At 40.2% G+C, this 26,883-nt stretch overlaps 1 protein-coding gene across 1 annotated transcript in view; it reads left to right on the top strand.

Annotated features, from left to right (window-relative positions):
* LOC136875561 (trypsin) overlaps window positions 1-26,466 on the top strand; it is a 38,794-nt gene extending 12,328 nt beyond the window's left edge. The window contains exons 3-7 of the mRNA XM_068225485.1: window positions 6,122-6,225; window positions 10,776-10,935; window positions 13,641-13,763; window positions 18,952-19,098; window positions 26,178-26,466. Of these exons, the coding sequence (XP_068081586.1) occupies window positions 6,122-6,225; window positions 10,776-10,935; window positions 13,641-13,763; window positions 18,952-19,098; window positions 26,178-26,345 (702 nt within the window). The 3' untranslated portion in view covers window positions 26,346-26,466. The remainder of the gene's footprint in view (window positions 1-6,121; window positions 6,226-10,775; window positions 10,936-13,640; window positions 13,764-18,951; window positions 19,099-26,177) is intronic.
* The last annotated feature ends 417 nt before the right edge of the window (window positions 26,467-26,883 follow it).

Raw genomic sequence — 26,883 nt, 5'->3', positions numbered from 1 at the left:
TCTGGATAAGTTTAATTTTCATACTTAGTGGATGAACTGACTAGCGAGTTCTGAGAGGGTGAAGTGACGAGTGAATTTTCCTACAGATGTTTGTTATATGGTCACTCCACTCTAGTGTGTAACTTATGATAATCCCAAGATGTTTTACCGTTTTCTGAAATGGTATAGCTACACCATGAAGCAAAATTGAGGGCAATAACTTTCTATTTAGGCTATTTAGCTGCCTTTTTGCCCTATTATAACAGCTTGTATCATTTTAGAATGAATTAATGAACAGTTCTTATTAGAATAGCAGATAATCAGACTGAAAATAGAATTCATCTTATGAACTCCAAACTCAATATCAACAGCTTTATAGTGATGATATAGTTGTAGATCATCTGCATATAAATGATATAGTTGCTGAAGTGAGAAGAGATGAAATGAAATGGGGTATGGTTTTTTTTATGCCGGGAGTGTCCGAGGACAAGTTCGGCTCGCCAGATTCAGGCCTTTCGATTTGACTACCGTAGGCGACCTGCGTGTCTTGATGAGGGTGAAATGATGATGAAGACGACACATATACCCAGTCCCCGTGTCAGCGAAATTAACCAATTATGGTTAAAATTCCCGACCCTGCCGGAAATCGAACCCAGGATCCCTGCGACCAAAGCCCAGAAAACTAACCATTTAGCCATGGTGCTGGACCGGGAAGAGATATCACATATATATATAGAGTAAACAGAAGAGGTCCTAGGGCAGATCCCTGTGGGACACCTGTTTGCTTCGTCTTCCAGTGCGTGGTCAAACAGTTTATGACAACACGTTGATTTCGATTGGTGAGGTATGAAGCAAAGTGCTCAACATCAGAGGGACTGAGATTAAATCTTAGTAGTTTCGTTAATAATATGTCAATATTTACTGTTTCAAATGCACTACTGAATTCGAGTAATATAAGCATAGTCACTTTCCGCTCATCTGTAGCTAGTCTAACGTCGTATGTAATTCTTAGTAGTGCCGTCGTTGTGCTATGTCCTTTCTTGAAACCAAATTGGAAGCGGTCACGCAGATAATATTTTTCCAGGTATTGTTCAAGGTGCTTATAGATCATTTTTTTCTAGAGCTTTAGACAGTGCTGAAAGAAAGCATACAGGACGAAAGTCAGATGATATATTAGCTGGCGACATTTTTGGAACTGAGACAACTTGTTCATCTTTCCACTTTTTCGGGAAATAACCGCGGAAGAAGCATGCATTAAATAATTCAGTAACAATCAGCAATATATTACACATAACGCTACTAATATGACTCTGCTGGCAGGACCTAGTGTTTACAGTGCACTATGTCTTCTGGTATGGGATAGAGCAATTTTGTTACTTTCATTGATCTGCCCCTGTCTTATCCTTGGCTTTGGCAGTATGAAAGTGACTGAGGCATGAACAAAGCTAGTAATGCCACTCCTTCTGCAGCCAGTCTCTGCTATGAATGGTGTGAACATGTTGCTCATTGTGTCGGTTGGTGCATGGACTTGAGTGGGCTTGGTAGACTGATATGTAATAGCAAATTCTGGCTCGGTAAGGAAAGCAACGGGAAACGACCTCACTCGTCATTTCCCTGGTACGCCTCTTCAGTGATGCATAGGTCATCTATGACAGCTGATGGCAGAGATATTGAGGATCCAACCAGCCTTAGGGCTGAAGACTGAACATACATACAATGTTAGTAATAAAGAAAATAGGGATTTCATCAGCCCCCGTCGGATGGGATTTAATTTAAATCAGTTTTCGTCTCACTTCCGACTCTGAGACAGTTCGAACTTCGAAACATGGGAGATCAGATGATTTCTTTCGTACTATAGACTTGATGGTGGCCTGCGCTATATCGTGTTCAGGAGTAAAAGCATGTGTTGAAAAGTGTCTATTAATCTCGTCAAGTGGTATTTCCGTTTTAGCATGGTTCACAGGTGGTCTTCCAATACCTAATGAACTAAGTTGTCCCCAAATACAACCAGCGTTTATATTACCTAATAGACGCTAGAAGTAATATAATTTTTTATTGGTTGTAATTTGTTTAATTCGATTTCGCAGTACACGGTATTGTTCAGATATGTCAGCTGATGAATTTTGCCTGTAACGTCTATATAACGAATCACGGTGAGCCATCAGAGATTTAATTTCAGTTGTCAGCCACGGCCAGGGCGGGCGTGTTACTTTCACACAGTGCTTAGGGGCATGCTCATTTTAAAATCTGCGAGTATGAGAAAAATGTTTTCATTTTTTTTAATCTACCTTTATATCATTCATAAGAATTATGCCACCCGAAGGACATTTACGTGCAACTTGTTTTAAGTGTCGGAAAAATATATTTTGAAGTGTCTAAAAGTCACGTATTTTGACCTATATTTAGGAACTCTTAGCGAATACGCTAAGTATATAAGGTCAAGTGTTGATATTTCAGGAACTGGTATTTGATCGTGCTTAAGAACCTTGTGTGGTTTATTGGTTATGGTGTGATCAATGAATGTATCAGAAGTATGAACGTGGTTACTTTGTTCCGAGGTCAGTATTGTCATGTCACAGGAGAGGAAAATATTTCTAAAACGTATTGTTTCACTAGTCAGAGTAAACACATTTGTATTAAACTCGCCCAGAACAATTACACATTTATAAGATGGTAAAAGTCTCATTAAATTGTCCTCTAACTCATCAATGCCCACTGCATTGGGAGGCATGTATATAACCCCAATGAGTACTTAAACAGTGTCTATAATAATTTCAACTAACATACATTCAGGAACAGGATTTGTAGTAGGAGTGGAAATTTTTACCACTGTACTCCTGAGATTAAGCTTACAAAACAGCGCAACAGCACCTCCACGCGTGATTATCCCATCAAATCGAAGAATACGATACACTTGTATTTCAACCATACTGGAATAAATTGAACCACATAGCCAACTCTCCTTTAGCAATTATATGAATAAACTGTCTTCAAATATGGCTTTCAGTTCATCATGGTGAGCTACAATCGACTAATACTTAACATGAACACACAAAGCGCGTGGAATTGCTTTCACTTCCGTTTCTAAAATACTACGAACAGAAAGATCTAGATAGAGAATCTGGGAAGAGAGAGTGGTAAGAGAAGTGCTGTACAACTAGTAATCGGTGCTAAGTAGAGAGGAAGGGTGGTTTCTGTGTATAAGTCTATGCTCGCAACAGGAGTGAATAGCATTCTTACACTTAAATCCTTAGGGCAGGAGTTGAGAATAAACAGATAGCGGCTTACCTCGACATAGCATAAAATGTAACTGCCAGTTGGTTCACACAAACACAAACACTTATTAACAATAAGTAACGCAAAACATGGGATACTATATCATAGCAATAACAAGAACGCAATCATAATTATTTCCTAGTGCTAATTTCGCCTAACCGTCTAACCAAAGTGTTTAATTCTGCAGGAGTGTTTACGTGCATCTACCTTCCATCGGCTGTGAGGACGATAAACATTCCATTTTGCATATAGGTGTTGGGCATTCCAAATATTTCACGTGCCTTGCGGGACATCTGCTTCCTTGTACCTGTCAGAGATTTAGTTATAAGAAATTTAGTGTCTTTTAGCAGACGCTTAGCGTGCCACACTAGATCTCGTTGCTGATATCTAAGAAATATTATGATAATTGGTCTGATTCCTGAGGTCACCACATCATCAGTCAATTTCTGTTGTCGCCCTAATCTGTGACATCGATCAATGCAGTCAATGTTGAGGTCAATTGGAAGTTAATCTCTGATGATGATTTCCAAGGCCTTGCTGTACACATATTCATCAGCAGTCTCATTAAAACCATGCAACAGGAGACAATTGCGTCTGCTGTATTGGGCCGCTTCGTCCGTCAATGTTTCTTGTATCTCAAGAGGCTATTCATTTTTACGTATATGGCTCTTCAAAAAGGATATATCCGCTGAAATCAATTCTCGAAAGTCACAGAAGTCATGTACGTAGCAACTCTTTTATGATTAGTGGCATTGTTAGAGCTTCCTCCAGGCGCCCTTGGAATTGAGACATACGTCTTTCGAATTCATTAATCTTCTCATTCACAGCTTTGAGGGTCATGTTTGGTACACTAATGATGAAACATATATTTATAAAAGTAGTGGATCCCACTCGAGGTAAATATGTGTGATATATCTTGATATTCGGTAGGCGAATTATGAAGCACTTTCACACACTTTCAACTACAGGCGCCATTTTATTCTTTCACAGTTTTTTCTGAAATGGGCACGTAAAAGTGTAAGGAAAACATCGAGGGAGATTATATTTTAGAAATTTTAGCAGCGAGCGAGTTGGCCGTGCGCGTAGAGGCGCGCGGCTGTGAGCTTGCATCCGGGAGATAGTAGGTTCGAATCCCACTATCGGCAGCCCTGGAAATGGTTTTCCGTGGTTTCCCATTTTCACACCAGGCAAATGCTGGGGCTGTACCTTAATTAAGGCCACGGCCGCTTCCTCCCAACTCCTAAGCCTTTCCTACCCCATCGTCGCCATAAGACCTATCTGTGTCGGTGCGACGTAAAGCCCCTAGCAAAAAAAAAGAAGAAAAGAAATTTTAGCGAATTATGGATGAGCTTGAATTTTATTAGCATATTGAGGATAACTTGAAATAAAATAAGCTCTGGACATTTGTCAATTAATTTTATGTTCTTGTAAAAGAGCTGAGAGAAAACTAACTTTGTCGTTCCATAACTGTTCATTAGCTGTGTAAATAGAAGGTACTTTTAGCTTATTTCAACCATTGTGAAAATATCCGTAAAAATCTGGTATAAGACATGCATACGACTGAAACTAACTTGGGAGTGAAAAGGTTAAGAATAATATAACAAACTTCTTCGAAGAAATTACAAAAGTAATTATAAAAATCATCCTTCCTCTTTGCGAAATCGGTGTATGATATATTAAAGTTGATAAAGCAATTCCAGTAGGATTTAAACCTCTACGCAACTGAAAATACCGGACAGAGCGCTTGGTGGCACTGATTCACAGAAAGCGGACCGCCGACGAGTGACGCATTTGTATGACCTGACACATAAGCTGGCATGTACAGTTCTTAAAAAGACTGACGCGACACTTTGGCACTGTCGTTCTCTAGGACACGACGGCATACATTTCACAATTTACAAGTTGCTTTACGTCGCACCGACACAGATAGGTCTTTTGGCGATGATGGGACAGGATGGGGCTAGGAGTGGGAAGGAAAGGCCGTGGCCTAGCATTTGCCAGGTGTGAAAATGAGAAACCACGGAAAGCCATCTTCAGGGCTGCCAACAGTGGAGTTCGAACTCACTTCCGAAGTCTGGATACAGGCCACATTTAAGCGTCTGCAGCTATCGAGCTCCGTGGTATGTATTTCAAAAGGCGGCGACAAATTAAACGCGTGACAATGCATACAACTACCCTTTTTTCAGCTGTTTTAGAGAACGGGCGGCATTTTGCAGTCCTGTGGCACTTGGCGCTAAATGAGTACATAAAAGGGTTCTACTTTGAATATGATTGTAACTGTAACATTGTAAAAAGTGCGTTAGTGTTTTCCACAGACAGAAATTCAGTTCTTCTATTAGAAATAACATTTGAAATCCACGTTTTGTGAATGCTGCTTCCACTTTAGAACATTTCTCAGGACCGAACCTCTAAAAGTACATCTGTTTTGTTCTCGTAGATGAACAAGCTTCAGGAATTCAGCAGTAACATCGCAAATGTCCAAGTTTTGGCTTAGGTGTGTGTTTATTTCATCCTTATGGCATAATATAATGTTTGTTTTATCTCGAAATGATTTTATGTCCCTGGGGAAGAAATGCTATAATAATGTATTCTTTTGAGACGAAATGTGTGAAATCACATCCTTAAACGTCACGATCTATTACTGGCTTTAAGTGATCCAGGCTAATGATGAAAATATTATTATTATTATTATTATTATTATTATTATTATTATTATTATTATTATTATTTATTTTCCACTAATTGTAGTTACAATTTAGGGATGGTGAATGGAGAAAGGACATAGCCCCATATACACAAAAGTGCCTCCATCACCACCATCCTATCGTAAAAGCATGTTGTTTTTATAATAATATTTCTCTTTCAGGTTTCAATAGGATATATAGATGAAACGAACGTTTACCATCATTACTGCGGTGCAAGCATATTGGACGAACACCATGTACTGACGGCAGCTCATTGCGGCGATGTGTAAGTGATAAGAATGTTATATATATATTCTCAATTTTCATGTATTTTTTGGCTGTCGGGACATAGTTTAATGAACAAGGCGGTTCCACACCACATACCGTAGACTCTTCATTGTGTACTTTGACTAATCCTTCCTGCCTTAACCATGATGTTTTCTGTCTCAGATACATCATTATGTTGAACATGTACCGTCCAGTTACCATATTTAGAGTTGAAATAATTCCTGATAAGGGAAGTCGAAATAGTAATGAAGTGAAAGTCATAACAAGGTATTATGTTTGGGAGGATGCACATATCAAACATTTTAGAATTTTGTAAACCGGTTATTTCGAAGACGAAGTTCGGATCCTCGGCTGAATTTCGGTACAGAGGAATTTTGATCTGAAGGACCCCGGGTTTGTTTCCCTGCCAGGTTTGGGATTTTAGCTAAATTCAGTTTATTCCTCTTATACCGAGCTCGATAGCTGCAGTCGCTTAAGTGCGACAAATATCCAGTATTCGGGAGATAGTAGGTTCGAACCCCGCTGTCGGCAGCCCTGAAGATGGTTTCCGTGGTTTCCCATTTTCACACCAGAAAAATGCTGGGGCTGTATCTTAATTAAGGCCACGGTCGCTTCCTTCCCACTCCTAGCCCTTTCCTGTCCTATCGTCGCAATAAGATCTATCTGTGTCAGTGCGACGAAAATCAACTAGCAAAAAAAAAAAAAAGAAGTATATTCCTCAAGCTGTGCGCTCGGTCTTTTTGGTATTTTCAATATTTTTACTTGTTAATGAGACTGCCTACTCTACAGAATCTCCCTTGGGTACTGCATGGAATCTGTGAGTTTGTTAGACCGGGGACTTCCCTTTTATTTTGCTTTTCATCTGGGGTCTTCTTGAATTTATTTGATTTACTGGATGGCGAAAGTATAATTTTTCTATTGCGAAAATACCCCTAAGATACTAGACATTCATCGGCAGGTGTATGAAAGCAAGCTCCCGCGAATAGTAAGACTGCCGTTGCTGATTAATGAGTGTTGAGAGAACGTAACTTATACATGGCGGAGTATTAGAGTAGTGTTGTTGAAGTTGAGAGTTGTTGTTGTAGTCCTTCAGTAGTGTTGGCGTGTTGAGCGGTAGTGAAGTATTTGTCGGGTGTTTGCTGAGGTGGCGCTGTTGCCGTGTCCTGTGGATCACTGATAAAGTGTCGGCATCCGGATTGCAAGATAGCGTGTTCAAATCCGGCAGAGGCAGAGGTATCAATTTAACATGGCGCATTAAACAAGTGGATAGAGCTATATCACTTCTCACGAATTTCCGAAGGAAACATGTAATCCAATACAAATTTCCCTGCGAAGAACGGATACAAATGCTAGTAAATAAATAAATAAATAAATAAATAAATAAATAAATAAATAAATAAATAAATAAATAAATAAATAAATACTTCGTTGCAAGGGAAAAGTGAACAATAGGTGAGCAATACATTTAGTTATTTTTTCCGTACAATTTCCATTACTAATTAACTGGTATTTTCAGATAATACCAGGTGTATGCATGGCACCAGCGAGCAGTACGCAGCGTATGAATTTGATACAAACGTCCGTATGTCCTTCTGACAGTAAACTACCAACACACACAAGTTGAGTCCGCCAAACACTAGCTTCTGTGTTGCATCGTTCAGTGATCACGTCGACGTGTGCCTGAAAAAGAACATTTGCGGCATGCATTGCTTTTCTTATTTAATCAAAAGGAAAAGGCTGTGGAAAGTCGTCGTTTGATGGTAGAAACATAGGGTAATTCCGGGAGAGTTGCCGCACTTTTTATGTCTTTTGTTATATCTCGGTATATTTACATTAAACATTGTTGCAAATTCATCGAGCATAATTTGAAAACATGTACATTTGATCAGGGATGAACTATTGGCAATTGAAAGTAAATGGGAGAAAGGAGTGAACAAAGGAATTGTTGCATCTGCGGCGTCTCTCCCTGGATCCCGGTATAGATGCCGACGTTGCTCAGGAGAGATGCCACGAGTAAAATAATTAATGACAAAATCAAATTTAAGCCAATTTCTTCAACTTTAATATAACCGAACACTAGAACGTACTACAAGACAATTATATCCACATAATATAATCATTCAATGGAAAAAATCTATCTGATAATTTAGAACATTAAAATCATATTTTAATTTCGATTTACTATAAATGTGCATGTACAATGGATTCTTCACTGTGTTATATAAAACCCCACGGCACTTAACACCCTTGAAATGGCTCTGGCCTGCACAGCGACCGCTGCTCAGCCCGAAGGCCAACTATCAGGGAGAGACGCCGCACCCTCCTGTTTTCATACCTCAAGGCTATCATGGCCCAAAATTAGCTTACTCTCAACTACAGTTATGTTTCTGACGTCTACTGTACTAAAAACGTCTGATTTAAGCATTTGAAGCCAACTTAATATACAATAAATTAACACACGCAAAAACTTTGCCAGGAGGAAACATGTACTCGCCTCATGATATCGGCTATAATTGGCGTAATATACGAGCAAATTTCGTCACACTCGCAGACAGTAGTTCTTCCTTAGAAACTGAAAAACCACACATATTGCCATGTAGCTGTAACGATGGGAACCTTTAGCTACAGTGTATGCGGCATCTCTACCGGGGCGGCATCTGTCCCGGATTTACCATATAGTGAAAACGCTCCATCCATTAGGACAAGTAATTGAAATGGCGTATAGCTTTTAGTACTGGGATGTGTCCGAGGAGTTCGGCTCGCCAGGTGCAGGTCTTTTTGATTTGACTCCCGTAGGCGACTTGCGCGTCTTGATGAGGATGAAATGATGATGAAGACGACACGTACGACCAGTTCCCATTCCACGGGGATATAATTATGGTTAAAATTCTCGACCCTGTCAGGAATCGGGAATCGAACCCGGGACCCATGTGATCAAAGGAGAGCATGTTAGCCATTTAGCCATGGACCCGGACATTAGAACAAGTGAGACATGGTTTCGACAATTTAAGCGTGGTGATTTCAATGTGAAAGACAGTGCACGCTCTTGTGTATTGTCATCTCGTGATGCCCGGCGAAACCGTTAATACATAACGCTATCACCAAGAAATGATTAACTTAAATGACGGATTGATCGAAAGACGACCGGAATGTACCACAAGACATTGCAAAGTGATTTTATTACACGACAATGCGCCGTCTCATACAACAAAACCAGTGAAAGACACCTTGCAACGTTTGGATGGGACATCCTTCCGCACCCGCCGTACTGCCCCGACCTGGCGCCATCTGACTATCACCTCTTCGCATCAATGGGGCACGCGCTCGCAGAGCAGCACTACAGCAATTTCGAGGAAGTTGGAAAATGGCTCGGCGAATGGGTTGCGCGCAAGAAACCAGCAGTTTTTCTGGCTTGGTATTCATAACTTACCTGAAAATGGGGCGAAGTGTGTAGAAGCAGATGGCCAATATTTTGAATATTATGAATAAACAAAAATGAATTTCCCTTAAAAATTAAGTGTTTCTTTTACCAGAAAACCCGTCAAAAACTTATGCTTACACTTGGTGTATTGATACAGTTTTTCTTTCAAGTTGCAAGTTGCCTGGAGCTAAGAGCAGTGGAATACCAGCAAATACAACAAGGCACGTGTATTCTCCCATAACATCATGTGATGCGGAGAAATCTAATTCCTCATAGAATACAATATTCAGTGACAGAAAATATAACATTTTGCCAGAAAATGTTGGAAAGCTACTTGCAGCTTTTTCTTAAAACTAGTGTTAAGTCCAGTTAATGTGGAGAGGGACTTACTTCGTTCCATCGGTGCAAGAACTAGAGAATTATTCTGATTTATTGTATTTAATTTGGAACTGGATCATTAAGTATCGCCCGCCGGATAGCCATCGTCGCTAAGGCGTCAAGTCTGTATAATCTGTCGCCGTGGTTAGCAGGTGCAAGTCCCGTTGGCGGAAGAAATGTTCACCATTGAAAAGCTGATTGTCTGTCGAAACACTGGGTTCAATTTAAAATCTCTCCGTGGTGTTTATATGGAGTCAGGACATATTGATAATTATTCCTCTCTGGACGGGGACGTAAAACCTTGGTGTTATTCGACAGAAGTAGGCTGTGTGCTGGGACAAAGATTCATACTCTCCTTACCTCATTGTCATAATCATCAACATCTCACAACCAGTCGCCGGTCGCCCATCGACATCAACTAGAAAGACTTGTCCACTGGACATCGTTCAATCATTAAATATAGATAAAAGTTAATCTATAAAGCCTTATTTTGTAAATAACAATTTAATCATACTTGAAATAGACTGAGAAAATTCGTATATTTCAACATTAAAATAATTATGTATTTCCCATTTTGAAATTTATTTTCATATGTTAAAGTTCTGTACAAATATCCTTCTTACTGTGCTTATTCCCAGTAAGCGAGAGGACCGTCGTTAATTTTGGATGTTCGGTCCTAAAATGGTATGAAAATTTTAAGTTTGTATAAAGTATAATTCACATAATATAAATTCATTTTCCTGTTGCAGTTTTAATAACAATCCATCATATGGATGGTTTGTGGTTGCTGGAGCTCTGAACGTGTCCGATACTACCGAGAAAACCAGAGTTGAACGGCCCGTTGCACAGCTGTACATACATGAAGGCTTCAATTATCCCACTCTCCAAAATGATATCACTCTTATCCGAGTATGTATAATACTAATTTATCTCTACTCAGTAGGTACAAAAATATAAGGATAAAAGACGTGGAATAATTCAATGTAATAGATAACTTTAATGTCCTCCTCTTTTAATCTCATTCTAACAGTAATTTTACAATAACTTTTGAAGAAATACACGCAAACGTTCTGTTGTCAACTAGATTTCGACAATATATTCACTCAGAGTTTAGAATTTTACCTTGAAAAGTGGTAAGACTGTCATTGAGATAACCGTTCACATAATGTATACCTCGATTTTCTTCGCAACCAATTGGATCCATCCCCTCCGTTTGTCCATTCTATCTGCTACTTGTCTTTGGGAGAGAGGGTTCCAGTTCGTTCTTTATGGTGTCGTCATTTCTGATGGTAGCGTCAGAAGGTTTCCTCATGAGAAACTAAGCCATAGGCTTGAAATCTGGACTATATCCGTCTCGTCGAAAGGATATAGTGCTGTGCCCAAGAATCTTGCGGTGTTGCCCTGATGACCGAACCATACCAGCAGAATATCGTATTCTACTTAACAAATTGTACATCTTTTCCTACCCACACGTTCTGCTTCTTCTACGGATTTCAACAGTTTGTCCATGATGGAGTCCTTAAAAATCTAATAGACGTAAACATTTCGTTCGCCTCAAAAAAGGATATTTATTACACGAGAGAAGACTATTTTTTTCTTTCCAAGAGTTTTCGAAAAAGTCAGCGTTGCTGGGGATGCATTTCCTCTAGAATTATCTCCTTCAAGTTAAACTGTTTCCTTTATCGCAGCCCTCACAGTGGGAAGCAAGATTCTGAATACTCACTCCACAAACTGAACCCCGTTCACTGACTGACGAGCACAATATTACAACCAAGTCTTTCTCCTGCTCATAAAATTCTTGAGTCTTCAGTGTTAACTACAAAAGTTTGCCTGGGAAACAGTAAATTTTTGGGTTGCAAATGCAAGTCCTTTTTGATAATTTTTGACACGACGATCTCTTAAATTTCCACTTGTACAGATAAATGTGATTGAGGTTTCATCGGACTTCGTTCTAGGCTTTCCATGAGTCGAGCGATGTTTCCTTGTGCTCCAACTCTTTTCGAGTGGTTACGATTTTTGTTCGCTACAGAGGTTTATTCATTCGTCGAGATTCATCACTCACGTCTCCTTTCGGACATTTTGCAGCAACGCTACAAATCAGTTAGAATTATTTTCAATTATATTTACAAAAACTCAACCTGGTGCTGGTTTTAGGTGTATCACGTGTATCAAAAGGTAAGGCAAGCCAGTAACTCAGTGGGTAGCGCAGTAGCTATGGTTAGAAATCCACATTTTGAGTGGTACCGATTGTCTAACACATAATAAAGGAGAGTACAAATGATCCACCTTATATCAATACAAAATATGTTGCTAATACAAGATCACAAAATTTTTATTAGGGACCGGTTTCGATGTCTTTGGACACCATCATCAGCCACAATAGGTCAAATGAACAAAGATATATATATTACAATACAAAATATAGACCATTAGTAATAAAATTACATAAAATGGAAGAAATATACAACGTGATGGTGCTTAAAAGTCATTCTTACGAAATTTACAAGTTAGAGCTGACGTAAATCATTGTTCCTCTGTTGATAATATGTAACTTGTATCATCGGTTTTTATAAGGTAAACATTAAATTATAAGATAGTTAAGCAAGTGGATCGTGTTTATAGCATTGACAGAAGTATTGTAGTGAAGCCAGAAAGTTCTCGATCCAATGCGAGACCTTGATCGGCCTGTGTGTGCGGAGAACAGAACGAGAACTTTCTTCAGGTATTCTGAGTCTCAGATAAAATAACTAAATCATCAGAAAATCTCAGGGTATTTTTTCTCCTTGGATTGTGGTTCCTTTGTCAATTTCCTCATTGATTCTCTTTACTGCCTGTTCTATATAAGCAATGAAAAATATTGGGAACAATTTGCAACCTTGCCTCTCTCCTTTATGGATTGCTGCTTCTTTTTTCAAAGTTCTCGATTCTTATCATATATTAATGCCCTCCTCTGTGGTGTAGTGGTTAGTGTGATTAGCTGTCACTCTCGAAGGCCCGCGTTCTATTCCCGGGTAAGCCACGAATACTAAAAAATTGGTACGAAGTCTGGAACGGGGTCCACTCAGCCTCATGAGGAGTACTGAGGAAAGGGGGTTCGATTCACACCTCAGCCATCCTCGAAGTGGTTTTCCGTGGTTTCGCGCTTCTTCTTCAGGCAAATGCCGGTATGGTACTTAACTTAAGGCCGCGGCTGCTTCCTTCCCTCCTCCTTGCCAAACCATTCCGGTATTCCATTCCTCCCAAAAAGCCCCTGTTCAGCATAGTTGATGCCTCACGCTCCAGAACACTGCCCTTGAGGCGGTGGGATCCATCGCTGAGTCCGAAGGAAAAACCAACTCTGCAGCGTATACGGATTAAATATATAAATATTATATATAAATATATATTGTGTAATGTTATTATAGGCCCAATTACTCACAAAATAAAGCTTTTGCATTTTGTTTATACTCTCCGATATCCGGATTGTGTGTTATCCGGATCACCCCGCGCCACAGTAGTCCGGATATCAGAAGTTGTATTTGTACATACATATTTTTGTTTTATTTTCCAGGAAATATACCAGAACTTGTGGTGAATATTTCGGCTTTGTTTCGATAATGTTTTTCTTATTTCAGGTGGATGGAGAGTTCCCTTTGGATGGAAAAGTGATCAGCACCATTCCTTTACGAAATGTCACACTGAATCCACCGGCCGAATGCACTGTCTCAGGCTGGGGTCAATATTCTCCCTCTCCCGATGTAAGTAGATATCTCAGACAGCCCGCCGCGAGCTATAGTAAAAAAAACATTGTCCTGCTCCTAGAAACTGCATTACCTGTGCAAAACACTGTATATTCACACCGTATGGCGTTGTATCCTAAATATGCTTTGTGTAATTCGATTCAACAGTTGTCAACAGCAATGATGACACGTTTGAAGTGAAAGAGAGGGTAATATCACTCGACCGATATATTTTTTTAAGGACCCGCTTTAAGGAAACCGTACCACATGGTGATGCGGCTCTGATATCCTTGGCCTACCAAGCGACCGTCGCTCAGCCCGGAGGCCTGCATATTACAAGCTGCCGCGTGGTCAAATTGATGAAACTTTTCGGTCATTGTTGTACACAGGCAGGACCCCAAAACTGTTCTCACGTGGGCTGATTTAACTACGAACAAGCCTGTAGAATCAGGCAAAATACACTGACCTGCCCGGGAATGGATTCCGGGCCCTCGGGGTACTAGGAAGTCTATCCGGCATTCTACCGCTGTGCCGTCATGAAGGCCAGTTACTTTTCTTCAATATAATACATTGTACAAGGTAGTGAAACTTCTACCCAACACTCTGACAGCATGGGAATGGAAAATAATTTATAGAATGAATCTTGTATTGACCCAAGAACAAAATTTAGACATTTCTAACCTATTTTTGTTTTTAATGCTTGAGGTAACATGACTAATCTGCAAAGCCAAACTTTTCTTAGGGAGAATCATTACTAATGCATACAATCAGATTTTTATAATATAAAACACTGAAAATAATCCAACTAAAATATTACAAAATATTAAAAGATAATTTAAAAATTATATATATATATATATATATATATGTCATTGATCACTATATCTCCAGATCCAAAAGAGCTGGAAAGCTGAAATTAGGAACATAGGTTCATCGTTTGCAATAAGAAAGGATTTTTCAAAATTCTATATCTGTCCTAGACTTAGCCGCAATGGGGTTTCAGGAGGTTCGGGGGAAAGAAATCGACATTAACGATGTTCACGTTGTATTCATTTTGATAGGAAAATATTTTTTGGGATTTCTAGTTTTTTCGTTCCTTGGATGTATCATACATCATATATCCGGTACTGTAGTAGAATCTTATTTCTTTTATTTTTATACAACTTGGTTTAAGTCGCACCGACACAGATAGGTCTTACGGAGACGATGTGAGGGGAAGGAGCTAGGGGTGGGAAGGAAGCAGCCGTGGCCTTAATTAAGGTACAGCCCCAGCATTCACATGGTGTGAAACTGAGGAACCACGGAAAACCATTTTCAGGGCTGCCGGCAGTGGGGTTCGAAACCACTATCTCTCAAATGAAAAATCGCAGCTGCGCGCAGCTAACCCACGGCAAACGCGCTAGATAAACGCTTACTTCTAAAAGGTACCATACCAAAAAAAATTACAGGAGAGAGGAAAAACATGCCCTCCTCTGTGGTGTAGTGGTCAGTGTAATTAGCTGCCGACCTCGAGGGCCCGGGTTCGATTCCGGCTCTGCCACAAAATTTGAAAAGTGTTACGAGCGCTCGAATGGGGTCCACTCGTGCTCGGGAGGTCAACTGAGTAGAGAGGGTTTCGATCCCCACCTCAGCCATCCTGGAAGTGTTTTTCCTTGGTTTTCCACTTCTCCTACATGTAAATGCCGGGATGGTACCCAACTTAAGTCCTCGGCCGCTTCCTTCCCTCTTCATTGTCTATCCCTTCCGAACTTCCCATCCCCCAACAAGGCCTTGTTCAGCAAAGCAGGTGAGGCCACTTTGCGAGGTACAGGTTCTCCTCCCCAGTTGTATCTCCAAACCCAAAGTTATACGCTCCAGGACACTGCCCTTGAGGGGGTAGAGGTGGAATCGCTCGCAGAGTCCGAGGGAAAAACATATCCTAGAGCAGGGATGGCGAACCTTTTCCAACTAGCGTGTCAGTTTAAGTCTGGTTTATTATTCTCAACTGTTGACCGTACCACTTGTTATTTTTCTTTAAGGAAAATCTACAACCTACAACACCCCCCCCCCCCCCCACCCTCGTGTTGTCGTAGTTCGCATGCTCAACAATTTAACTAATTTCTACGTCGTCACATTTCCGCAAGGAAACCAGCAGAAACAGCTGTAAGATCACATTCATGCTTTCATCAAAACGTGCTGCATACATGTGGGAGTTATCCAAATTAGCTTTCAATTGCTCCGAAACTTCTTCTCTCATTTTATTAAGACATTCTTGACAGCAGTTCAGTTGGCTGGCATTCCTTTAATTCTGTTAATTATTAGCTGTTAGGGTAGTTTTCAAATAATGTGTCGGCCGTCAATAAGAAAGTTTCTTTCAAGAGCTCACCATTAGAAATCAGTTTCCCATGTATGCTGTACTATGCTGTGAGACATATGGAAACAGCTGCACTGATATTATTCCTTGGCCGGAAAGAAGATACAAAATAATTTGTTATGTGTAATGTTCGATATTTTGTGGTCCGACTCGTTGGCTGAATGGTCAGCGTACTGACCTTCGGTTCAGAGGGTCCCGGGTTCGATTCCCGGCCGGGTCGGGGATTTTAATCGCTTCTGATTAATTCTTCTGGCTCGGGGACTGGGTGTTTGTGTCCGTCCCAACACTCTCCTCTTCATATTCACACAACACACTACACTACCAACCACCACAGAAACACGCAATATTGATTACATCCCTCCATATAGGGTTGGCGTCAGGAAGGGCATCCGGCCGTAAAACACGTCCAAATCCACATGTGCGACACAGATCGCACCCTCGACCCCACAGGTGTGGGAAAAGCGGTAGGAAAAGAAGAAGAAGAAGAAGAAGAAGAAGAAGAAGAAGAATGTTCGATATTTTGTGAAACGAACTCTCTTCTTTCTTCATTTGATATGGAACAAACATTTGAATTATTAGTCTCCAAAACTGCGCTTTACATTAAATGTGGGGGATACAATTGTTTTCGAACACAGGCAACACATTTTTCTGCCAGTCCGAATTCCCTTGTCCACAGTTCGTGAAATATACGGTCACCGCCTTTGTTAAGTTAATGTTCCTTTCGGCACCGAAAACATGTTTGCGATGTCTGTATACAAACCCACCAGAAAACGACACTGTCTCACTTGATTGTTGTTGTTGCTAGTTGTTTTACGTCGCACCGACACAGATAGGTCTTATGGCGACGATGGGACAGGGAAGGGCTAGGAGTGGGAAGGAAGCGGCCGTGGCCTTAATTAAGGTACAGCCCCAGCATTTGCCTGGTGTGAAAATGGGAAACCACGCAAAACCATTTTCAGGGCTGCCGACAGTGGGGTTCGAACCTACTATCTCCCGAATACTGGACACTGGCCGCACTTAAGCGAGTGCAGCTATCGAGCTCGGTATATGTCACTTGACTTTCGGACATGTCACTGTAGCAGTATTGCTATATTCCACGTCCAAATGGAACTAGTATTTAGATTTTCGATATTTATTCCTTACACTTGAAACACCATGAGATATGTATTGTCTGTACTACAATACGTATATAAAAACACTATGTTCACGTGGCGTGCCACTGAAAACGTGTTAACGTGTCACCCAGTGACACGCGTGGCATAGGTTCGCCATCCCTGTCCTAGAGGGTAAACGGATTAAGAAAGAAGGAGGAAAAACATTCAGAATGTTGGTAGGTATAAACATATTTCCGGTGCACGGAACTGGAGAAATGGTACAAAGTTTTAGGTGATTCATCCTGTGTATACAGGAAGGTCGGAAACAACGTGAACAAGGTATATTGGCGTCAGAGGGTTGGTCATACTGATAAAGAATTTGAAAAAAAAATCGATATCTGGCATCGTTGTCATTTTATTAGCTTCTAAATCTTGCCAATCAGATCACTTCGCGGGTGAATTCAAAGGGGCTTTTGGCGGCGCTGTTGCTATATCTGCACGTGACTTAAGAAGAGCTTGAGAGCCATGCCGAGAAATCAGCACCAAACACAAAGACACCGTTGCTCTCAGCCAGTGTCACCTTAGCGTACTTGCTTTCGCGCGATGTTGTCTGCTTGGAGGTATTTATTCAAACCCCTCACCAGGCGAAGTTTCATTCTTCGACTGGTGCTTTCATGCTTGTCTTAGGCCACGTACAGATTTAGCTACACCGCCTAGCAAAGTCCATTGAAATTCGACTGCGAAGCGATCTGATTGGCTAAGTTCATCAGCTGATGAAATGTCAACGGAGCGATACATCGAATTATATCCTTCAGATCAGTTATTAGCATGACCGATCATCTAACGCTGACATACCCTGTTCTCGTTGTTTCCGACCACCCTGTGTGTGTGTGTATGTACTAACTGGCTCATCTTACATTAACTTATATTGTTAAAGCAGACAGTGTTTAATTGTTGCAGTACACACACCCCTTCGGGTGAAGATGTTGTCACATTAAAACACAAAATTGGAGAGGAATAGGGATACTGGACGATCAAAACTAAGATTGTTGAGTGATGTGCAGGGCATTCTCAGGAATGGATGGACATAAGGGAAAAGCTCAAAACCGTGCATAATAGCAGGGAAATGTGGTTGTAGTTATTTCTTCAAGAGGAAATGAAGCTAGTAAAATACAGTCGCTCAACAATAATCAGAGGTAACACTGAAAAGCTCCGACGATTTGAAGAATGAACGTTTTTTACAAAAAAAAAAAAAAGGGAAGGAATACGAAGAGCGTTGAAATGAAAGACACTCCATTCCTCTCAAATTTAATACTAGGGAGAGAACCAGAGTTGACCATGAAAGGTCGGAGAGGAAGGACGAAGCTGCAAAGCCTGGTATAAGATTTTTTTTTTTTTTGGGTCCTTGGCCCGGTCAGATGCAGTTCTTCAGTCTGTCTCATCTTACTCTATACCATTCCTCTCTTCCAATTAATCTACGTACTCCTTTCCCACTACAGACCACCTTGTCTTCCAGATTATACCTGACATTATCTCACAAGAAAGCACACCAGCTCTCCGCGCTTGCATAGATCTGCACCCATACCACCTTTCCAGGACTTAAGTAAACACCCATGCATGTCTCTGCCGGCCATCTGAGGTGAACGTTCAGGTATTGCCCGGCTGCCCTGGTTTGATATTGTTCATTCTCTTAAACATGTTATCTGTGAATGATATGTTTTAAAACAGAATACAAACTTTTTATTTTTATTTTTTGCAGGCCGTCTTTTCCAACGTTCTCCAGGAGTTGGATGAACCTTTCATCCCCCAAACAGATTGTGTACGGGCCTACGAAAACTTTACTTTACACATTTTACCAGGCATGCTTTGCGCAGGTTTCCTCGAAGGAGGTCCTACCGCTTGTCATGTAAGTAGACTATCCAGATGGAGGTGCAGTACATTTCGTCATCGTATTATTATTATTGTTAAAGACTAGATTTTTCCGTAGACGTTTCATAAGTAGAAATACATTTCGAGGTCGCCTATAGAATTTATTAACTCTGGAATCTGTCTCAAAATGTCTTCTTCTTCTTTCTTCCTCCTTCTCCTTCACCTCCTTCCTAGTATTCTTCAGCATATTTGTTCAATCATTGCAGGTCGTCTGCCTTGATTGATATCCTAGATATTTTTGGTTCACAGTATCCTCTTTTGGCACTATTTATTCACGACATCCACCTCAGCTATATCTTCTCACATTATCCTCTACCATTGTCTGGACTTTTAACATTCCACAGACATCCTGCACGCTTCCTTTGTCTAGGCTATTCCCCATCTCTTCACATTCCGTACGCGAACCACGTTAATCTTCCTTCTCCAATACTTGCTAGTACTGGAGCCTCCGAGCTGTACTGCTCTGAAACTGTCCCAAACTACATGGTTGGTGCTGGACTTTGGGTGATTCCGGATTTTACCCAAAGAGAAGAAGACAATAAAGTACCACGAACAACTGCTGTTCCTAACAATTTAACAAGAGTGTGCAGGGTGTACTGTCGCTGGTCCGGGAAGGAAGTCTTTGACTCACTGTTCACTTCCTTCTTTATAAGGGTGGTATTTTCCAGGTTAATAACGTTATTTCTCAACTCTTTAACAGGCTGAGACAGAACTAAGTGCAGGAAAGTTCATGCCCGCTTCAAACCACTGCTTGGTGTTTACTACAGAGATAGTAATTTGTGAGCGGTGAGATGGGTTCCAGCAACTGTATGAGCAGAAATGGCCAGTTAAGATTCTATGGATGTCAGAAATGGAGAAGCACTATAGGACTTTGGAAGCCCCCAATGGTGGCTCTGGTTGTAACCATACATCGAGATGCGAACATCCAATGGGACCAAACTAACTTTCGTTTCGTAGCGTTCTATGCCAGACGTTTATGTTCACACCACGAATATGAAATGAATCTTTTTATAATGAGGAAACTTGAAAAATTGATCTGAGTAATTATTTAGCGTATGGTGATTATTTGACAATCATGAATTTATTGTCAAGACTACACTCGAGACATTTTTGTACCATACTAAAGATAGTTACATACGAAAAAAAAGAATAAAGTAGGTAAGAAATTCTGAAGGTCATTGAACGCATTTTAAAACCAAACTATAGTTTAAGGCCTAGCATCCAGTAATTCGTTCAAGAATTCTGAGAAAGCATGCAGTGGGCATTCTTGACGACATGTTGAATTGGCTGTGCTACTTCACCGCCCAAATATTCAGAGTAGAAACAGTTTTTTTCGTCCCACACTTGATAAGATGAACATTTTGCCGTGTAGTATGAGGGAAATTGAAACTCGGAGATGTGTAGTGGGATTGGTAACTTGCATTAATCCTTGAGGCAGTAATGATATCCACTCTGTCCTCCAAACAACCTTGGAGTTAAAATCATTGGATATAAACCTCAAGGCAGTTCTCCGAGCATGTAGGCGAGACTTTGACATTGTTGAAGCATATCTCCCATTATCCTCATCAATGAGGATTTTCTTATTCTCGGTTACTGAGCAGTCATTTTTCGTAGCTTTTCCTGTACATTGAAATTCATGTCGTTAAGTTTAAACGTGATTCGCTACAGTAATTTTTATCGTAGATATTTTTGTCGTTAAGCTTAGAAGACAAATGTTACACTTATAATTTAAAATTTCGGTTTCCTTGTTTCGAAAGTTATCTTAGTTATTTGCAGGATCAGTTAGTCCGATTAATTTTCAAAACAGCACGGATCATCATTACAAAATCTCCCTTAAGCCTGCCGTAATCATCCATATGGTACTGCCTAATAGTCTTTCTTTTACAACCTTCAGCTCTCCATCACATTTTTTCAACTACGTTGAAAAGAGCTTTGTGATCACTAATACCATATATTACTTCAGTTTGTCTACAGAGCCCTACAGCTCATCTGTCCATAATAGCACCAAGTCTGGAACATTATTCCCTCTACTCCAGGGCCTCTCAAATGCCTAAAATCTCACGCGTGAAAATCGAGGCGCAGAGGTTGTGTGCACCATGCATTGGTCTGACTCGGCTCGGTTCGGACCAGTGTTTGTCTCGGGGCGACTCGGCTAAGCTCGCTCAAGTGACGATGGGGGAAACAGGCGGAGCGAGCGAGAGAGGCGTAGAGAAGGTGAAGGGAAACGCTCAAAATCGAGGAGTAGGGGGTTCTGCACTCAAGGTCAACTTAGCGAAGTCGTCTTTTGCACCTTGCTCCGTGCAATGCACCGGTGTATATGCCCTGAGAGGCCCTGCTCTAGTTGGTTCCATCACTTTCAGATTCAGCTGTCCTTTCCACATCATCTTTTCTTACTTAAGAACAATAGCAACAGCAAAGTAATGCTGGAAACGTTCAATAATGATCAGGCATTTGTCTAGCAGAGCAGACAGTGTTATGTTGGTAAACGGGTGAAAAGTCGAGATACAAGTTTTACAAAGAAAGGAAGTCCCCTCAGTTTTAATTACTGTGTTGATGGGATGGCAGTAATTCATGGGGTTCGCTGTAACTGCCTAAGTGCTAATATATGGAAAGATCTTCACTACGGGGGACGACATAAACAGGATTTTAAACAAAGCTTACCGTTTCAGATCTCTTCATATGGTTATGGGGGTATTTAGGGGTTTTATTTAAAATGTAAAGGATTCCTAACAAAAGGTTAGACGCTGGGTGGTGGGGAGGAGGAGACGATCCAAGAGAGTGATCATCACGTAGACTCAGCTCAAGTAGAATGGTCATGGACTTGACACGTCTAATGTATTTATGTTTATTTTTGTTTATATTTCCTCTACGTATCTGACGGAGAGATCTGTAGTGTTGTAGAAATAAATAATAATAATAATGTTATTTGTTTTACGTCCCACTAACTACTCTTTTACGGTTTTCGGAGACGCCGAGGTGCCGGAATTTAGTTCCGCAGGAGTTCTTTTACGTGCCAGTAAATCTACCGACACGAGGCTGACGTATTTGAGCACCTTCAAATACCACCGAACTAAGCCAGGATCGAACCTGCCAAGCTGGGGTCATAAGGCCAGCGCCTTAACCGTCTGAGCCTGAGCCACTCAGCCCAGCTAGAAATAAATAAATTCATGATATGATATGATATGATATGATATGATATGATATGATATGATATGATATGATATGATATGATATGATATGATATGATATGATATGATATGATATGATGTCCGACTCGTTGGCTGAACGGTCAGCGTACTGGCCTTCGGTTCAGAGGGTCCCGGGTTCGATTCCCGGCCGGGTCGGGGATTTTAACCTTAATTGGTTAATTCCAATGGCACGGGGGCTGGGTGTATGTGTTGTCTTCATCATCATTTCATCTTCATCACGACGCGCAGGTCGCCTACGGGAGTCAAATAGAAAGACCTGCATCTGGCGAGCCGAACCCTTCCTGGGATATCCCGGCACTAAAAGCCATGCGACATTTCATTTCATATGATGTGATGTGATGTGATGTGATGTGATATGATATGATATGATATGATATGATATGATATGATATGATATGATATGATATGATATGATACGATACGATATGACATGATATGATATGATATGATATGATATGATATGATATGATATGATATGATATGATATGATATGATATGATATGATATGATATGATATGATATGATATAGAATGTAAAGGAGAGAGCATCAAAGTCACTGGTAAGGCCCGAATTAGAGTATCGTTCTAGTCTGGAACGTTATTTGCTTTTGTGGTTTTCCTATTGAGGTTAGTAATTGTGAGTGTTGTGTGAAGACAAATTGTGTGACCCTCACCAAAATTCTTGATACAAGTACTGGGCGAGATTCAAATGAAAGCAACACGGGTGTTCTGGGTGAATTCCGACAAAAGAAGAGTGTTGCGAAAATATTGTTCATTTTGTGTTGAGAAGACGAGAGACGAAATGCTCGGATAAGTGGAATGTTTCGAGCTGTCAGTGAAAGGATGACTTGGAATGATATTAGTATATGAATAAGCTAGAGTGGAAATTTTAAACATATAAAATATAGTAACATTATGATCAGCTTGGAGTTCAAGAGGAAAGTTTGAGACAATAATACTCTTTTATGAGAAGAAGAATTGGGGATATGGATATGGATAAAGAAAGAGATGTACATACACTTCCTGCGTCACCTTGTGGACACAGAGAGAAGGAACTGATTAAAAAATTAGAGATCAAACTTCTGGTTTCTTTTGTACGACATTGCACGTGCGCATCGGTCAATCTCGATAAAAGAATACGTTGCGGGCACAATGTAACGGCTTTGAAGAATCCTCCATGCACTTCAGATCTGTCACCACCTGACTTACACTTCTTTATGCAGATATGCAGCGTCCACGAATGGTGAGAGCTGAAGAAGGCACTACAACACTATGAAAACAATGAGAGTAGTTTCACAAAATGGTTCTTAGTTAAGCTTCCAAATACTTTACAATCGTTGGCAGGAATGTGTGACATCGTAAAGGAAATGCCTTTAAGGAAATTTTGTCTAAATAAAGGTTATTATAACTATTATTATTGTACCGGGTGGTACACCTCCACGCCGCGAATTCAAATATTGCGCCAGTGGAAACCTCTCTACAGGAGAAAGCCTGAACTTTAACAAACTGTATTAACTCAACGGTTTCTCGGAAGATGTCACTACTGTAAATTTGGTAATTTTGAAGTGTTCTGAACTGTGTCTATTTTGATTTGTGTTTGTTTGCTCCGTATCAAGAAGTTTGAACATCCTCTAACAGATGTCGCTATCCAAAACTATGGTAACACACTCTGGTGCAATGGAATGAACTTTCTTGAAGAAATATTGTATTCCAAAGTTTTAATTTACTAAATTTTGTTCTGTGGTTTGTGGGTTGGCAATATAAAACCTTTCTTTCCGCCTGTTTTGAATTTAGCCAATCCCAAATTTCTTTAATTTATTTCCAACCAATCATGTATGTCTTCTCCGACATAGATATGTTGCTCTAAGCTATCCAATAAAGGTGAGGGGGTGTGTCTACTCATTCTTGAAAGGTCTCGAATGTTCCACGAGGGTATATAAACTGCTGATTTTCTTGTCTCGGGGCCACTTCAGTAACATCTTTCTTAGTGTGTGAATATGTAGCAGGGGGCGGAAAGCGCCTCTTTCTTCAAGCAGCAGTTCATCTACGAGGTAATGGCCTGTTAACATCTTCATTTCTTGCTAGCTCAGCAGTTTAACTCTCGGGGAGGGTTCGAAACCTTTAGTATGTAACCTTACCTTTTTAAAATGTAAATTCTTTTCTATCTATCTACAAATAACAAATCTGTAAAGCGGGGATAGAGAGTGCTTCACCCTCTCGAACTCCCCTTCATTTTGAATTTGAGGTGACTATGTTTTCGTAACCGTTTTTTCTCTTCCTTCTTATGGTCTTAAACATATTTGCCGACTAGTTACCTCCATAGATTAGGATTAGCCCCTGTATTATCGGCCTAGCGCCACATAGGTTTTTGACACAAACGTTGTGTTGGAGTGCAAGTTATCGCCTCCATTCTATTTTGCACTATGGGCCAGTAACTTAACTTGATGTTTGTTTTCTTCATATGAAGGCCCTGTAGATTGGGTACAAGATACCCCTGTTTCTTTGTATGTGTGCCTTGAGGGCAGTTAGGAGTGAAGTTTGTTGTGGCCTTTAATAGGCTTGTAAAATTGAGAGCAGGACTGCTCTTTCCTAATTTGATCTCTGCGTGCCTCTAGGAGGCTTAACATTGTAATTAGGGGCAAGTGCTCCTTGGCATGATGGGGTTTTCTGCCCCTTTGGTCATTTGGTAACTGGGTAAAGTTGAGCTATTCGCTCAAAGGTTGTGAGTGTGGGGCTCGAGCCCAAAATTTGGTAAAAAACCCCTGACGGGAAAAATCATTTTGTACCTGACTTTCAGTGTTATTTCACCTAGTGGGAATTGTTGAATGTTGTTATCTGTTATTTGTTGATTTTGAAAAGAAAATATAACCTTTGTTAAAGTTTTAAATTAACTTTAATTTGGTAGTTGAGACCTATTCCAACCCGCACCTTCTTTCACCTCTGCTGTTCCACAGTACCCTCGGAACAATTATTATTATTATTATTATTATTATTATTATTATTATTATTATTCCTCTTCTTCTCCTTCTTCTTCGCCTATTCTTCAAGTTGTTGGGTTTACATTTGATATGAGTCTGGCCCAATTTCAAGGCCGGATGCCCTTCTTGACCACAACCATATATGGAAGGATTTATTAGCTATGGTGTTTACTATTGTTGAGTGTTGTACGAAGAAGCACATAAATATTCAGAAACCGATGAGGAGGAATAAACAATACGCAATTAAAATCATCGACCCGGACAGGAATCGAACCCGGAGTCCTCTGAACTAAAAAAGCATTCATCCATGGAGGCAGGCGTTGTATAGTTGAATATAGAATGATTTATATTTTGTGCTATTAACATATTCCAAAAAGTTTTTGATGCAAGTATCCAGCCCCGTGGTGTGTGGAGGTCAACTGTCTGGTATTTTAACTTATATTGTGGATGAAGACTGTGTTACTGGAAACTGACCAGAAAAGTTCGTCAGAATATAATCAAACGAATATTTTTCAAGCTTTTTAGTACGTAGCACAGTGCAACATACATTTCTATAAAAACTGTCGTCATCCAGTAAATGAATTTAGTAGCTTCTTCCATGGAACACGATATAACTCCATAAATGTCAGGCCATCCGAATAACATAAACATCCATTATATAAGCCATGAAATTCTCATATGTCCTGCAATAAAATAGATTTTACCCTTATTCAAGTAATAACCACAATTAAGAACAGATTATTGTAAGATGCCTCTGAAAGTCGGTCATCAAATTCAGAACGGCTGATATATTGATATATTGATATATTGATATATTAATTTGAGTTCCACACATAAATATTACTTAATCTGTATTTATTTGGTCCACAGGGTGACTCAGGTGGCCCTCTGGTGTGTGGAGGTCAGCTGACTGGCGTTGTTTCTTGGAGTGGAGACTGCATTTATGGTACCTACCCAGCAGTCTATGCAGACGTAGCGTACTACGATGAGTGGATTCAAAAATCTCTGGCAAAGAGCATCGAAGATGGTGGTCTCTAAACGTCCACTTGCTAGTGCATCAGTATTATGAAACATGTCTAATCTGTATCTAATATGACCAATAAATAGCGAGATACGTTCTCATTGTCTTTAAGGGAAACAGCATGTGATATTACATAAACTCTCCTTCTAAAGTATTCTGGTTGTTTCTTTGATATCTCCTAAAATAATGATTGATTCTTCACTCCTACCTGATTTTCACAGTTTTAAACAATATATTTTGTTAAGAAAGAAATGTAAACTTCCAATATTTCCTAGCATCCAGGTTGACATTCTGTGAAGAAGCTGTGAAGAAGCGCTTGATATAATTTATGTTAAACCAGCTTGAACAGATGTTTCTCAAACTTTTCACACTGTGTGTCTGTTGAAATGTGAAATCTGTGAAATTTATGTCTTAACATATGTTGTTTTTCAGTTACTAAAACTTTTGCTAACTTTTATCTAGTAAATATAGCAGAAATGAGGGTAGGTTTTTTGAGACTGACGCATGAACTGAGCAATCGACGTTGCGCATTAGCTCAGTGTTCCGGCAGAATCC

The sequence above is a fragment of the Anabrus simplex genome, chromosome 1 (assembly GCF_040414725.1).
Source record: "Anabrus simplex isolate iqAnaSimp1 chromosome 1, ASM4041472v1, whole genome shotgun sequence".
NCBI classification, from domain to species: Eukaryota; Metazoa; Arthropoda; class Insecta; order Orthoptera; family Tettigoniidae; genus Anabrus; species Anabrus simplex.
This window is presented reverse-complemented; position numbering and strand designations above follow the sequence as displayed.